Below are 16,659 nucleotides of genomic sequence, written 5' to 3' on the forward strand. Positions count from 1 at the left end.
CTGGCATTATCTCTTCACAACAGATCTTTGACATCAGCTCCCATAATAAATCTATTGCTTTCTCCCACAGATTCTTCCATAATTCCATTGGTGTTCCATCTAGTCCAGTTGTCTTCCCATTCTTTGTTCTCTCTAGTGTCTCAGTGTACAGTATATCCATAAGACAAAGAGAGGGCTCAAACATGCTTTTGCAATGGAGACCCTACAGTATATTTTCCTTCTCACTGTCACCACAATCCATGTTGTAATTCTATGAAATGATGAATCGGTTCAATCAAATTTTACGACTGATAATACAGAAGGTGTTTGCTCACTTGACAAAGTGCTTCGATGACACAAAATGCAGCATGAGCAGAAAGCTGTATGATATGCACACTATTCACTTGCATAGGCAGCACAGTGTGGTGTAGTGGTCAAGGCTTTGGACTTCAAAAGTTGGGGGTTCAAATCCCACTACTGTGTGACCTTGAGCAAGTCTCTTGACCTGCCAGTGCTCTAATTGGAAAACCAAAAGTAACCAGTTGTATCATAAATGTTGTAAGTCACCTTGGATAAAGGCGTCAGCCAAATAAGTAAATGTAAACAACTTAGTTTTGGTTTCTTATAAATAAAACAGTAACTGGTGACATATTGAGCAAAAATTTAATGAAAATACGGTGTCACGAATCAGTGAGTGGAGGTCACGCACATTCTCTCAGCTTGAGTAGACAGAAATTAAGCTGGGTGAGTATTAGGGTCCAAAAAAACAGTTTAGCACCAGACTGGAGTGCTAGTGTGGCTTTGGTCCCAGCCACTTCAAGTACTGCTTCTGCTTAGCCATTATGGCTTCAGAATGTCATGTGAGATAGAGAGCTGAGCAGCCATGATGCAACGCTTGTTTTTTTCAGTTGGAATTGCAGACTGTAATGCGGAAAGCTGAGGATGATAAGGAAGACTTTGAGCGGAGGTTGGAGCAGAATGCCCATCTTTTGAATATCAGAGCTCAGCGAATTGGGACTCTGGAAGGTAAGCCCAAGTCCACCTCACTTGCTTTGGCCGTCTTTCGTGATTTCCTCAAAAATAAATCAAGCTTAATTTTTAAAGAAATCTCAGACACCAAAAGTTTAAGCTTAAAGAAGTTATTAGTGTTCGACTTTGGGCTAGGCCCTTCATTCCTGGCACTGGAGCGTGGCAATGTGCTGCATGGTGATTAGAGTTTCACCGTACTCTCTACACGTGACAAGAAGGACCCTATAAACGAGTATTAAATCTCTTTCAGCACAACTCAAAGACATCGCCTACGGCACAAGGTGCTACAAGAGTAAAAGTCATCAACGAAGTGGAGAGACATGTGATGAGGACAACATCACCCTGAGGCATGGGGAGAACCTCTTAGAGGTTTATATCGGCGGCGCTTATTTCACACCGGAGGCCTTGAGAATCCTGGAAGACCGAGACGCCACAACGTTTTGCTCTTTGGCCTTTTATGATTTTGAGACCCAAATAACACCAGTGGTTCGAGGAATGCAGCCAGTGTACAATTTCACGTCCCAATACCCAGTGGTGCTAGATGATTTCTTCCTTCAGTACCTGAGGACTGCCTCTCCCAGGCTGGAAATCCACGTGGCCAACGGCACCAGCTTTCACACCCTAGGTGTCTGTCAGATCCCATTCCCTGAAGTTCTGGAGAAAGCAATGGAGCGTGTTTATGGAAAAGCATCTATAATAGGTGAGCGCAAAGCTCTTCATACTTTACCTTAACCTTCCTTTTATATAGTGGTTGGCTCTGATGAAGTGATCCTTACAATTTATCATGGTAGAAAGTGAAAATAAGGCCTTTACAAATTGTGCGTAACTGAATTAAACTAAAAGCAGCTGGTAGCCTGGCAGTAAAGGTTTGCACTTACTGGGCCCTGGGTTTGAATGACTGTCTGTGTGCAGTTGGGACATTCTCACTTTGTCTTCCTTTGCTGGATTAGAATGACGTGTGTGTTAGATGGGTCGAGGACCTGTTAGGCATGAGTGTGTCCATGAGTGTAGGTGTGATGGAAGTACTGCTTCTCATACGAAAGGGCCACTGCTTAAAATGTGTGTGTCATTTGCTACACACACACACACACACACATACTATTATTTTTATTAAATGTGAATTAATTATTTTAATTATATTTGTAAATAGCGGCAAAATGGTTAGCATGGTCACTTCACAGGTCCAACTCCCTAGGTTCACGTCCCATGCCTTGATGTTATCTGTATGAGCTTTCCACATTCTCCTCACGTCTCTTGGGGTCTTTTGCAGGTACTCCCCAAAGGTGTGCATATGTGTGTGAAGTTATTTGTTGAAACTGAAGTGTGTGTTAAGTACTGGGCTCGTTCCCACCATGTGCCCAGTTCATCCACAATTGTTGTGATTTCTTTGAATATTTTTCCTTAATTAAGTATTGTGCTCCATTTTTTTATATTAATGTGTTGTTATTTTGCTTTCTGAGGTCTTTTCATGGCACCACCATATTGTTGGCCATCTCAATGAGCGGTTGCCAATCATATTAATGACATCATGTCACCGGGAGAATAAAACATGGTGACGTGGGAATGTCCCTGTCCACACTTTTGGATTTAATAATTATTCACAAGTCCCTTGTGTTGATTGGTTGCTTTTCTGTTTTTGAATTTTGGCCCACATTTTGCTTTTTGTTAACATGATCCCTCACTAGTTATTTCTGACCACTCAGTCTGTCAGATACTTTGCATCTTTCTTTTCCTGGCCTATCTGCTTTTTTACCTTTTTACGAACAAGCCATTATAGTTTTAAAGACACAATAATAGAAGGCAGTAGAATTGTAGGTCATGTTCATGTCTCTCTATTATATAAAATAATCCTGAGACAAGACTATTTCGAAGAGATTTTCCCGTGAGACGAGACTTTTGCCATGAGATTTTTTCACGTCACCATCCAGTCTTTTTTCCACCAGCTGAATTACTGTTGAAAGAAGGATGTATCGTAATGTTATGGCGTAATTTATGCCTGAATGATGGGCTATGCAATAGGACAAGATTAGTTGTATTCAAAATTGGTCGAACAATTCTAACATGTAAAATTCTAACAGGCGACAAGAAAGGTAATGCAATACGTCTTCTGCGGATAACATTAGACACCAAAGGAGATCTTGATATGCCATTCGTATTAAAACTTTTGAAGTTTCCTGTTAGAATAGCTTTTGCTATGACAATTAACAGATCACAGTGACAAACATTTGAAAAACTCGGTTTATTTATTAGAGAGAAAGAAACGAAATTCACTCACGGGTAATTATACGTTGTGTTGTCACGATGCAAGTCCAAACACGGAATCAAAATTCAATGTGATATTGACGAAAAGCTAATTCCAACTATTGTTTTTAAGTACAAGTGAAATTTTAAAAAGTATTTGCGTGTTAATTTCAAAGAAAAACATATAACGTAAAGAATACCTAAAACGCAACTTGAAACATAATTTTCTTTCAATCTAATATGTTTTATTATTTTTAACTACTTTTTAACTAAATCTTCTGCCTCTAACAATTCTTTGATGATCCCATACAAATCCCCGGGGGTTGACGAGTGAAGCAAGCAGAGGGCAGAGCCCCCTAGTTTTTTATTAAAACAGTAATCTTATTCGCTTTTTTGCTTCTTAGTATGGACCTGAAAATATTTAAAAATGACGTGCTTGTCCAAAGCGACTTCTCTACCTGGGCTTATGTGAAAATTTTTGTGGTGCCATTTGTGACACCTTTGTTTGTGTCGCTTTGCTCTGTTTTCGAGTGTTTCTGATCAGAGGTTTCAGGTTGCACTTTATTGTTACTTGATTTATAGAAAAAAAAAGATAGAAAAATCAAATGAATTTAGTAGGTATCTCATTAATCGAAATATAACACAACCAGTAAATATAATTTCTGGCTCAGTTGATTATTATTCTTTGAACATATTGTAGCCTTTAGGAGGCACTCTTGAGCAGACCCACCCAAAACGTTTCTCAGTTTTCTTTCACCCAACTCCACATTTAGGGGCCTAATGGCCAAGAAGGACCTTTCACGCCCTGGTCAGGAACCTCCTCTGAAAAAAGACACAGAGTCAGGAAAGGCCTCAGGATCTGCTGCAGCTGAACTCCCACAACCAACTCCCCAAGTTGTCCCTAAAATCTGGGAACCCAAAGGTCAAGCTGTGGAGATGGGATTAAGTCCTAAATTAGCTTCAAGTCCTGACCTTCAAGTTTCAAGTCAATCTCAAAGTATAAGGGTCACACTCAAGTAAGTCAAATCGCTCGATTTGATCAGTCAAGTCATAGGAGAGTAGGCCGTAAATAAATTGAGTTTCTGATTTCTCAAAGTATCTGAAATATTCTAATTATAATAATGTCTGCTGTATAATAGTAAACTTTCTCAGAAAAAAAAAACAATTCTTAATAAGGCATTAAGAGTAACTGGTATATAAATAATTGGTTTACTTTAAAGTAATTGGCGTTTGTATTATCAATATTCTACAGTTTCCTCTAAACACACCACACTTTGAAAGGCCACACCACTTCAGAGTACTGTAGCTGCATAATCGACTCTCATTTCATAAGAATTTCTTCACATAATCTGGCATACTTAGAAATTAACAAAATAATTTAACAAGCCCCAATAATTTGCAATGCTTTCCACTTGCAGAAAATGAATGAAACATCACTTACTATATTATCAAGCTCTCACGACACTCTCTGCAGCATCTTTCTATTCATTTCGGAGGTGGGAGAGACCCTCACTTGGATCAGCAGTTCACAGAGCTGGGAAAAGCATGTGGAGAGTGGGTGACCGGAACCAGTGTGGGACAGCATGGACAGTGGGACCGTGGAGTTGACACGCAGTCGAGGAGACAGGCTGAAGTGATACACTGCAACATCAGCACAATCTGGACGAGAACAGGCCATTCAGCCCAACAAAACTCGCCAGTCCTATCCACTAAATTCTTCTAAAAAAACATCAAGTCGAGTTTTGAAAGTCCCTAAAGTCTTACTGTCTACCACACTACTTGGTCGCTTATTCCAAGTGTCTATTGTTCTTTGTGTAAAGAAAAACTTCCTAATGTTTGTGCGAAATTTGCCCTCAACAAATTTCCAACTGTGACCCTGTGTTTTTGATGAACTCGTTGTAAAGTCACCGTCTTGATCCACTGGACTGATTCCATTCATAATTTTAAATACTTCAGTCAGGTCACCTCTTAATCTTCTTTTGCTTAAACTGTAAAGGCTCAGCTCTTTTTATCTTTCCTCGTAATTCAACCCCTGTAGGCCTGGAATCAGCCTAGTCGCTCTTCTCTGGACATTTTCTAGTGCTGCTATGTCCTTTTTGTAGCCTGGAGACCAAAACTGCACACAGGACTCCAGATGAGGCCTCATCAGTGTGTTATAAAGCTTGAGCAGAACCTCCTGTGACTTGTACTCCACACATCAGGGTGCTTTATAACCTGACATTCTGTTTGCCTTCTTAATGGCTTCTGAACACTGTCGGGAAGTTGATAGCTTAGAGTCCACTATGACTCCTTAATCCTTCTCATAAAGTGTACTCTCGATTTTCCGACCGCCCATTGTGTATTCAAAACTAACATTTTTACTTCCTATGTGTAATACTTTACATTTACTGACATTAAATGTCATCTGCCACAAATCTGTTCAAGCCTGTGTGCTGTCCAAGTCCTTCTGTAATGATATAACGGATTCCAAATTATCTTCCAATCCACCTACCTTGGTATCATCTGCAAACTTAACCAGCCCGTTATTTATATTCCTGTCCAATGTTACTCTTATTTCAAACCAGTTACAGTATTTGAGGCCAACTCTCTAGTAACCCTAACTGTCTTTATGAGCTACGAAATGACAAATAAAGTTTAAAGATGTTGTTGTCATGTCAGGGATTTTTGATCCACTGATCTTGCAGACGGCCATTTAATTCCTTGCATCTTAGTCTGCTGTAAATGGAGCACAGGCAAAAAGGACAATCCTCGGCAATTAGGCCTCCTTTGATTTTACCCTCCAACAATGTCTTATGCAGGGACGGAAAATGCAAATTATTTTAACAGAATGTAAATTAAATAACAAAATTAATAATAACTGCAGTAATATAACATGAGACCTTGCATAAGTTATATATCTAAAGTCCAAGCAAGTCTAAGTTAGTTAAAATCATTTTTAAATATTGCCATGCAAACTACAAGTCAATAAAATTAAGACTCGGGTCTGTCTTGAGCCTTGTCAGGTAACTCGGGCCGCCCACCTCCATCCAGCTGTGTTGTCGAGACCCCCTAGATCACTGATCTCCAACTCTGGTCCTGGAGGGCTGCAGTGGTTGCAGGTTTTCATTCTAACCCTTTTCTTAGATAGTGACCTGTTCATTCTGTTAATTAACTTACTTTGAATTAATTTTAATTGAATTGTTTTTTCAGATTTGTTCCTCTGAATTGCTTCACTTCTTCCCTTAAATGGCATCCAAACAGAAATGAAATGTGACGTTAGGGAGCCAACAGAAGACCAGCTAAGTCAGAGCCTCAAACTCCAAGCAGTCCCTTAATTAGGCTCTTGCCGTTAATTAAACCCGTTCTTTAATCCCATGGCTTGTTGCTGCTGTCTTTGCGTAATAGAATACATTTCTGAAATTGTTAATCTTCTCTTTTTTCGAAGAGCACTATTAAAAAGTTTTGTGGACCTGAGCAGATCAACATCCCTTTTTTATTTCCAGATATTGTATTATAGTCACAGTTTGCTGGTCGTGTTTTGGTTCATTTTGTATCTCATTATTGTTTTTTGCTGCTAATTAAGAGGTCGGAGTCTCCAAGAGTAAGTCAATTCAAATGAATTCAAAAGAAGTTAATTAGCAGCAAGAACAGGTCACTAATTAAGAAAAGGGTTAGAATGAAAACCTGCAGCCACTGCGGCCCTCCAGGACCAGAGTTGGGGACCCCTGCCTTAGATGATTCAAACACAGAGTTGTTAATTCCATGCTGCATCACCTGACAAAACCTTGGGAGTTTCTTGTCTTTATAGTTTGTAAACATGAGATTAACCTTCATCTATTTTTGCCTCTGCAGGACAATATCTTGCGGAAAGATCTTCAGAATGGGGCTTCTGTAAAGCCAAGCACTGTGTAGCATTGTGCCCTGCACTGTGGTTGGGGGTCAGTCGAGTTTTCAAGATGGCTTCACAGTGATAGTGCCAGAGTGACTTGTAATCAGGCTACACTTTTCTTATTAAAGGTCCACGAGGAGAGACTTTTGGGGTGTTGGAGTACTGGGCCCGCCTGCATATTCCCATCGAAGAGACAACCCGTCTACACCAAAAGAGGATGACAGCGTTGGGTTACCTGTCAGCGAATGCACAACAGCGTGGGCGGCAGGTATGGAGGTTGCTCACCTTTAGGACATGCATTAACACACAATGTGCGGAAGTGCTTTGTAACTCTGATACTCAACTGCAAGGCAGTCATAACGCGGTTAGTCTAAGAGACCATCCATCCATCCACTTATCAGAGTCACAGGGGCCCCTACCAGGGAGTACAAGTTATGACCCAACCCTGGAAAGAGCAATCAAGAAAGGAGAAGTCCAAACAGGTCGTCTGGTTAGAAGGAGCAGTTTAATTAGGCCACATGAGTAGAAGTTACTGGAGTTGCTCACTTAAGAATTTAATTTCTGATATGCTACGTTACAGAAGTGATCCAGAATTACACAAACATCAAAATGAGAGAGTGCAATGGAAGTTTGGACACCGTCAATTCCAAGTGAAATAGGGGAAGAACAAAAACAAGAAAGCTCATGAAGATTTGGGACACCGGAGTGATCCCCTTATAATTGCAAGGATCTCAAATCAAAGTACAAAACAGAAAATAAACGCGAGTCGGGATTTGACTGACTCATGATGGTGGAGGGGCCAGAAACTGGAAGTAACGCCATCACTGGTAGGTCTGTCAATCATTCTGTCTGTAGAGGGAGGAAGAGAAGAGAAAATGTAATAAGTGACAGCGCCAGCCCCTGGTTTGGAGTGTAATTACACTGCAACAAATCAGTGTGAAAAAATGAGAAAAAATAAATAAAAAACAAGAAAAAGGTATTAGAATCAAGCAAAATTATCTGCCAATATAGTGAGAAAGTTTAACTTGTTAACTTGTTAAATTTTCTAAAAATGAGATTATATATCTTTCACATACAAATCTACTCAAGTCAGTTATTCTTAAAATAAAAAAAACAAGATCTATTATTTCTTTTCAAGATTGTCTGGCTTGTTAAGATTTCATTTTTTGCAGTGTACAGTCAGCCAAGCCCTGAACTCTGTGTGAGACCGCCGCCTGTCCAGGGTTTACTCCTGCCTTGTGCTCTGTGCCAGCTGGGATGGGCTCCAGCAGCCCCCACAACCCTATTCAGGACTAAGCTGGTTAAAAAACTACTTCTCTTTTCCATACTCTTCTCCTTCCAACATCTTAGTTTCCTTTGTCCAAGGAAAATTGTTCCAGAACTGGACAGGCTTTTAAAAAATAATTATTCTGGCAAAGTCCAATCTGCCCTTCCTGTGCTTGAGGTTTACCAGAAGTTTGCACTTTGTGGTAAACGACTTTAATTTCCTGAAGTCTTCTCTTGATTGTAGACTTTGGCAATGACTGGCCTACCTCCCTACCTCCCACAGAGTGTTCTTGGTTTGGCTAAATGTGGTGAATTGTTTTTTCTTTACCAAGGAAAGAATTCTGCGATCATCCAGCACACTTGTCTTCCATGGTTGTCCAGGCCTTCTGGTGTTGCTGAGCTCACCAGTGTGTTCCTTCTCTTTAAGAATGGAGCAGATGGTTGATTTGATCACTCCTGGTGTTTCTGCGAGTGTTCTCAGATGGGTTTGTTTTATTTTCTCAGCCTAATGGTGGCCTGTTTTTACTTCCATGGACAGCTCTTTGGACCTCATATTGAGAGTTCACAGCGACAGCTTCAAAATGCAGATTCCACACTTGGAATCAACTGCAGACCTTCTACCTGTTAATGAGGAACCTGCTCCTACCTGGCGGTGTAACAGCTTGCCTGTCAATTGTCCAAATACTTTTGATCCCCTGAAAATGGCCCCCATGTATAAAAATGGCTGTCTTTCCTAAACAGCTCATACAATGTTTTTGGTAAACCCCTTAAATTAAAACTACAAGTCTACACTTCAATCACATCTTGATTACTTTGTTTCAAATTCATTGTGGTGGTGCACAGAGCCAAAATTATGAAAATTGTTTCACTGTCCAAATTCTTATGGACCTAACTGTAGATACTGTACACATCTGATCCAAAAGAAATAAATAAGGAAGTAATGATGAATAAAATGTTAATAACTGCTGTATTGACCTGGAAGGCACAGGCCGTAATCATCAGATGCAAGACTTCACAATAGTAATAGAAATAGAATGGCGCTGGCAGGGATGAGTCACCCATAGCAAGAGCTGGCATCCCATCACACACATGAGCAGCTTCAGAGCCGGCGGCAGGTGCACCAATAAATATGGCAAGCCTGTAAAGTCACAAGCAAAATTCCATCTGGTGTGGCAAAGGTGAGCCATCCTTTAAAAGATCGCCAGTCACCTAAAGGAGCCACGTAGAGGACAAAGAGTCCAGTCAGGTACAGATGGAAGGATTTAGCAAAGTGCAGAGTATCACGGAGACCTTAGTGGACATCCTAGGCTCTTTTGAGGAGTTGCTGGAGAGTATCGAGGCTGAGATCCAGGTTCTGGAATGACGTTTGCAGCATCAGTACAGGAGGTACAGAGAGCTGAGGGACTGCTACCTCTGCAGCTCCACCACCACTTCTCCTTCTGCTCAGGTCCTGGGTGAGTGAAAACCAACAGAGCTTCTGACTGCACAGAGATGCTATAGAGCAGCAATGGAGGAAAGGCCTTAAAGCAGAGATCCTGACCTGGAATTGTGTTTGCAGTGTTAGTTCCATGAAGGAAAACAGCCAAGAAACCGGAACATCTGCATCTCCAGACAAGGAGGTTAATCTGCTCACTTGGCAGTAATTGGCAGATCAGCAGACAGAAGTTCAGGGTTTAACGCTTCTGCTGCACCACATGACAGCACAGCACTCAACAGCAAAGCACTCAAGACCCCAGCTGATATGCTTCTGTCACCTGCCAAACGACTGCAAAAGAAACAAAGACCACCCCGCCATATTGAAGAGTTGTACACTGCTTCAAAAAGCTGGAAGGGGTGACTGGGGACGGTCATTTCAGAGGTGCGGAGGTAGGGAGTAACATGTAACAGCACTGAAAGTTGCACTCAGCCAGGAACGAGTCACCACCACTGTAAGCTGGCATTGCATCGTGTAAATGAGTAGCTTTAGAGCTGGTGGCAGGGGCACCTGTAAAAGCAACAAAGCCTGCAATGTTGCAAGTAGAATTCCACCTGGTCCAGCAAACATGAGCAGTCCTTGTAAAGATAGCAAGTCAACCCTTAAACACGAGTCCCGGGTTCAAATAATGGACGGTTTATTAAATAATTCCTTCACAAAGTCACACAAACACACAAGTTTTCTCTCTTCACAATACTTCTCCTTTTACCACCGCACTGCCCTCCTCCAGTCGATTGTTACTCCACGTCCTCCCAGCTCCAACTCACCAGGATATGGGAGTGCAGTCCCTTTTATTAAAGACCTGGGAGTACTTCCAGTGCCAGGGCGATTGCCCAGAGGAAGTACTTCCGGGTCATATGCTAGTCCTATAACTTGGGGAGTGCATCTCCCTACAGTGCCCCCTTGCAGCACCCATGGTCATCAGCAGGGCTGTATTGCCGGACTGCATCTCCCAGCATTCCCTGCTGGTTCCTGAATGGGTGCCTTCATGGAAGGCTGCTGCCATCTAGCTTCTTGGGGGAGTAAAAAGCCCCCAGCAACCTCTTCCATCTTCAGTGGGCAGTCCGTCCATCCCTTCTGGCCCTTCCTTCCAGGTCTGATTAATTTCTCCTCCCTGGCCGGGATGCCTGTCTACCTACTAGGAGCCTCCCATCCAGGTAAGGAGTCATCCCCCCTTCTGGCTGGGATGCCCGTCCCACCCATGTGATGTCTACAAGAGGATCCATTTGGTACTCAGTGCCAGCACTTCAGTAGAATAGTTCAAAACCAGAACTGTGTTGTAATTTTTTTTATTATTTACAGGGAGCCCCCACTCTGCCAGCATCCCTGATAGACACTCAGATGCATAACCAGCTGGAGGTTACAGTCGTGGGCTGCAGTGGGCTGAAGTCGCGTTGGCCCGGCCTTGTGCCAGATGCCTACGTCATCTACAAGTTTTATGACATACCTGATCATGATTCACTCATCATACCCTGCAGTGAAGACCCCGTGTTCAATGACACTGCCAGCTTTGACGTACCCGTGACCTTTGACCTCCAGAGGTACCTCCGATTTGAAACACTCTGGATTTATGTTTTTGATGACGCCGATCCAGAAACAGCAGCGTACCTTGGCAAAGCTGGCGTCCCTTTGATATCCCTGGCCCAAGGAAAACCTGTGAAAGGTCAGTATGCTGTAAAAAGACGAGAAAGGACTGGGGTGTCACCACGTGTAACCTTTTTATTATAAAACATTTCATAAAAGATAGTCATTCAGCTTTAGCAACTTTTTTTAAGTAGCAAAACTAAACTGAATATACGGTAATAATGTAATATTCATTTATCTGCCTTGGTGTGCTATGTGGTGTTTAATTTTAAAATTAATTGTAAGACATAATAAACAAAGACGACAATACATGTTAAGCAACTCTCCAGCTAGGCCTTAATTAAACTCAATTGTTTTCATAATGATAATATTTTCTCATTTTATACATCATTAAAGGAAATAAATAAGGCACCATTTCTATCACTGCAGCTGTAACTTAACTCTTTTACGGCAAATTATTTTTTTCCTTTTGTTGCAGGGCTGAATATATTTTCAAAAAACGTAGTTTTCTGAAAAGTACACAAAGCAATGGGCAGTCAGTCAGTCATTTTCCAACCCACTATATCCTAACACAGGGTCACAGGGGTCTGCCGGAGCCAATCCCAGCCAATACAGGGCGCAAGGCAGGGTGCCAGTCCACCGCAGGACACACACAAACACACACACCCACACCCACCCAGCACTCACTAGGGACAATTTAGGATCGCCAATGTACCTAACCTGCATGTCTTTGGACTGTGGGAGGAAACCCACACACACACGGGGAGAACATGTGAACTCCACGCAGGGAGGACCCGGGAAGTGAACCCAGGTCTCCTTACCAAAGCAATGGTTTTGCACATACATCAACATAAAATACTTATTTATGACATTTGTCTCTCTGTTTTGTGTTCCATGAGCCCGTACTGTATGTAAATTCACATACTTATTACATACTGTACCTGTTTGTCTCATCACTCATAAGCTGGCTGGTAATCCGTAGTGTCCACCAGCACGCCGTGTCGTTTGATGAGGTCCACCAGCCAGCTTGCCTCCCATGGATCTACGCCTGTGTTGTCCTCCCAGGGCAAACGTTGCCATAGGCATGACAACTACACGAGTGAGTTCAGCACCATGATCACCTGGGGATCGATCAGCTGATGTAGGTACAGTACCTGTCTTTCATTTTTTGATTTCTAGATCATTTTCATCCAAATCAGAGTTTGATAAATGTCTGCGTAGTCCTCCCAGGGTGAATGTTGCCGTAGGTGCGTCAACTGCACGATCAACTGGGGGACTCATCAGCTGATGCAGGTACCTGACTGTCATTTTCGATCTCCAGATCACCTGCATCAAAAATCGGAGTTTGATAAATCAGAGTCTGATTCAACATCCATCCATCCATCCATTTTCCAACCCGCTGAATCCGAACACAGGGTCACGGGGGTCTGCTGGAGCCAATCCCAGCCAACACAGGGCACAAGGCAGGGAACCAATCCTGGGCAGGGTGCCAACCCACCGCAGGACACAGACAAACACACCCACACACCAAGCACACACTAGGGCCAATTTAGAATTGCCAATCCACCTAACCTGCATGTCTTTGGACTGTGGGAGGAAACCGGAGTGCCCGGAGGAAACCCACGCAGACACGGGGAGAACATGCAAACTCCACGCAGGGCGGACCCGGGAAGTGAACCCAGGTCCCCAGATCTCCCAACTGCGAGGCAGCAGCGCTACCCACTGCGCCACCGTGCCGCCCTGATTCAACAATAATACACAAAAAATAACTAAATACGCACAGAATATTTTACTTTGCGCATTCACTTCGATCTCTTACCCGATGTCACTACTATTCTAAACATTGTTTACGCTACTCATGCACACAAAGGGGTTCAACGTCAAGTCAACAAGTGTCAGTCCTCCTAGCAAAGAGGGTCTACCTACAAATAATATGAGTTTTGTCGATGTTTACAGTTTTGATCTCCCTTTGCCACCTGTGTCGACAAAAGAACAGCTGCCCTGAAAGAGTTAAAGCCGTGATCGAAAAGGTTCTTTCCATGCCTGCTGACTGTAAGTTGCCCCACCAGTAGATGAAACTGAAATGGAGGTTCCAGGCAACTAACTTGAATGACTGATTAGAGAACTTGTTAGGGTGGCCCGATATGGCCACAACCCATGACTAAAATGTACTATCCAGATGAACGCACCATATCACCAATGAATATTTTGGTAGAAGTGCCCTGAGAAATGCTACTGGGACTCCTTTATACCAGTGGTGATAGGCCTGAATAAAGCCTCACTGTGGCTGTCACTGCTCTTTTTATCATAGCCAAGTCAGACATTTTCTTTCAGTAATGTTGTTGTTTGTTATATTTGTCAAATTTCCCCCTTGGGACAAATAAAGTGCCATCTAACTTTGTCTTTGGCACAGAGGGAATCGGCCATAACAAGAGGGCCATGTTCAGGACTGAAGGGTACATAACATGAACATCCAAGCCAAAGTGTACTGCCTAGTCCAGAAAGAAACAGCCATGGACTACAACAACAACAACAACATTTATTTATATAGCACATTTTCATACAAAAAGTAGCTCAAAGTGCTTTACATAATGAAGAAAAGAAGAATAAAAGACAAATAAATTAAAATAAGACAACCTTAGTTAACATAAAAAGGAGTAAGGTCCGATGGCCAGGGTGGACAGAAAAAACAAAAAAAAACTCCAGAAGGCTGGAGAAAAAAAATAAAATCTGTAGGGGTTCCAGGCCACGAGACCGCCCAGTCCCCTTTGGGCATTCTACCTAACATAAATGAAATAGTCCTCTTTGTAGTTAGGGTTCTCACGGAGTCACTTGATGCTGATGGTTATACAGACTTCTGGCTTTTAATCCATCCATCATTGTTGGAACATCATGGTGCTTTGGGTAGATGGTGGTGGCACAAGCCACCACCAATAGGACACCGGAAAAGGAAACAGAAGAGAGAGTAGGGGTTAGTACAAATTTTGAATGAATAGTTATTATAATGAATTGGATATACAGAGTGTCAGGATTAAATTACAGTGAAGTTATGAGAAGGCCATGTTAAAGTAATGTGTTTTCAGTAGTTTTTTAAAGTGCTCCACTGTATTAGCCTGGCGAATTCCTACTGGCAGGCTATTCCAGATTTTAGGTGCATAACAGCAGAAGGCCGCCTCACCACTTCTTTTAAGTTTTGCTCTTGGAATTCTAAGGAGACACTCAGTTGAGGATCTGAGGTTGCGATTTGGAATATAAGGTGTCAGACATTCCGATATATAAGACGGGGCGAGATTATTTAAAGCTTTATAAACCATAAGCAGAATTTTAAAGTCAATTCTGAATGACACAGGTAACCAGTGTAGTGACATCAAAACTGGAGAAATGTGTTCGGATTTTCTTTTCCTGGTAAGGATTCTAGCAGCTGCATTCTACACTAACTGCAAACGATTGATGTCTTTTTTGGGTAGTCCTGAGAGGAGTGCATTACAGTAATCTAGCCGACTAAAGACAAACGCATGAACTAATTTCTCTGCATCTTTCGATGATATAAGAGGTCTAACTTTTGCTATGTTCCTTAGGTGAAAAAATGCTGTCCTAGTGATTTTATTAATATGCGATTTAAAATTCAGATTACAATCAACGGTTACCCCTAAGCTTTTTACCTCCGATTTGACTTTTAATCCTAATGCATCCAGTTTATTTCTAATAGCCTCGTTGTATCCATTATTGCCAATCACTAAGATTTCGGTTTTTTCTTTATTTAATTTGAGAAAGTTACTATTCATCCATTCTGAGATACAGGTTAGACATTGTGTTAGCGAATCAAGAGATTTGGGGTCATCAGGTGCTATTGATAAATACAGCTGTGTGTCATCAGCATAGCTGTGGTAGCTCACGTTATGTCCCGAGATAATCTGACCTAATGGAAGCATGTAGATTGAGAAGAGCAGCGGACCCAGGATAGAGCCTTGTGGAACACCATATAGAATATCATGTGTCTTTGAGTTATAATTACCACAACTAACAAAGAATTTTCTCCCTGCCAGGTAGGATTCAAACCAATTTAAGACACTGCCAGAGAGGCCCACCCATTGACTAAGGCGATTCTTAAGAATATTATGATCAATAGTGTCAAATGCGGCACTCAAATCTAAGAGGATGAGAACAGATAAATGACCTCTGTCTGCATTTACCCGCAAGTCATTTACTACTTTAACGAGTGCAGTTTCTGTGCTGTGATTTGTTCTAAAACCTGACTGAAATTTATCAAGAATAGCATGTTTATTGAGGTGCTCATTTAACTGCATAATGACTGCCTTCTCTAGAATTTTACTTAAGAAAGGCAGGTTAGAGATGGGTCTATAATTTTCAAGAGCAGAGGGGTCGAGATTATTTCTCTTAAGTAGGGGTTTAACTACCGCAGTCTTAAGACAGTCTGGGAAGACCCCCGTATCTAATGACGAATTTACAATGTCAAGAACATTATCAATAAGCACACCCGATACTTCTTTGAAAAAATTTGTTGGTATTGGGTCAAGGGCACAGGTGGAGGGTTTCATTTGAGAAATTATTTTATGTAAATCAGGTAAATCTATCCTAGTGAAAGACTCTAATTTATTTATTATGGAGTACTAGGGTTTCGGGGGATCCTTAGTGTTGGGGAGATATACTATGTTATTTCTAATATCATTAATTTTTTGATTGAAAAATACAGCGATAGCCTCACAGGTTTTACTGGAAGTACTTAGGAGGCATTCCTTTGAGTTACCTGGGTTTAACAGATGATCAATTGTCGAAAATAAGACTCTGGGATTACTAGCATTGTTATTTATAAGCTTAGAGAAATAGCAGCGCCTCTCAAGACGGACTGTGTTATTGTATTCTGTTATTTTAACTTTTAATATCTCATAGTCAATAGTTAGTTTAGTCTTCCTCCATTTACGCTCAGCTCTACGGCATGTTCTCTTTAAATCAGACACTCTTTGGGTCTTCCAAGGTATAACAATGCTAGAAGATTTTTTAACTGTCTTTTCAGGTGCAACTATGTCAACAGCAGCCCTCACTTTAGTATTAAATCTTTCCACCTTACTATTTACATTCTCCTCGCTATTATAGTTGGCACTATAAACGGACTGATTGGTTAGAATGTTTGTAAGTTTTAAAGTTGCTGATGAGTCAAAGAAGCGTTTTTTAACAATATGCTTCTCATGAGTGTTTT

The 16,659-nt window shown here is 41.6% G+C and overlaps 1 protein-coding gene across 1 annotated transcript in view; it reads left to right on the plus strand.

Moving 5' to 3' along the window:
• rpgrip1 (RPGR interacting protein 1) overlaps nucleotides 1–16,659 on the plus strand; it is a 106,503-nt gene that overhangs the window by 55,069 nt on the left and 34,775 nt on the right. Inside the window, exons 15-18 of the mRNA XM_051922475.1 lie at nucleotides 888–1,005; nucleotides 1,259–1,708; nucleotides 7,246–7,385; nucleotides 11,160–11,520. Coding sequence (XP_051778435.1) covers nucleotides 888–1,005; nucleotides 1,259–1,708; nucleotides 7,246–7,385; nucleotides 11,160–11,520 — 1,069 coding nt within the window. The remainder of the gene's footprint in view (nucleotides 1–887; nucleotides 1,006–1,258; nucleotides 1,709–7,245; nucleotides 7,386–11,159; nucleotides 11,521–16,659) is intronic.

The sequence above is a fragment of the Erpetoichthys calabaricus genome, chromosome 2 (assembly GCF_900747795.2).
Source record: "Erpetoichthys calabaricus chromosome 2, fErpCal1.3, whole genome shotgun sequence".
In the NCBI taxonomy this organism is placed as follows: Eukaryota; Metazoa; Chordata; class Cladistia; order Polypteriformes; family Polypteridae; genus Erpetoichthys; species Erpetoichthys calabaricus.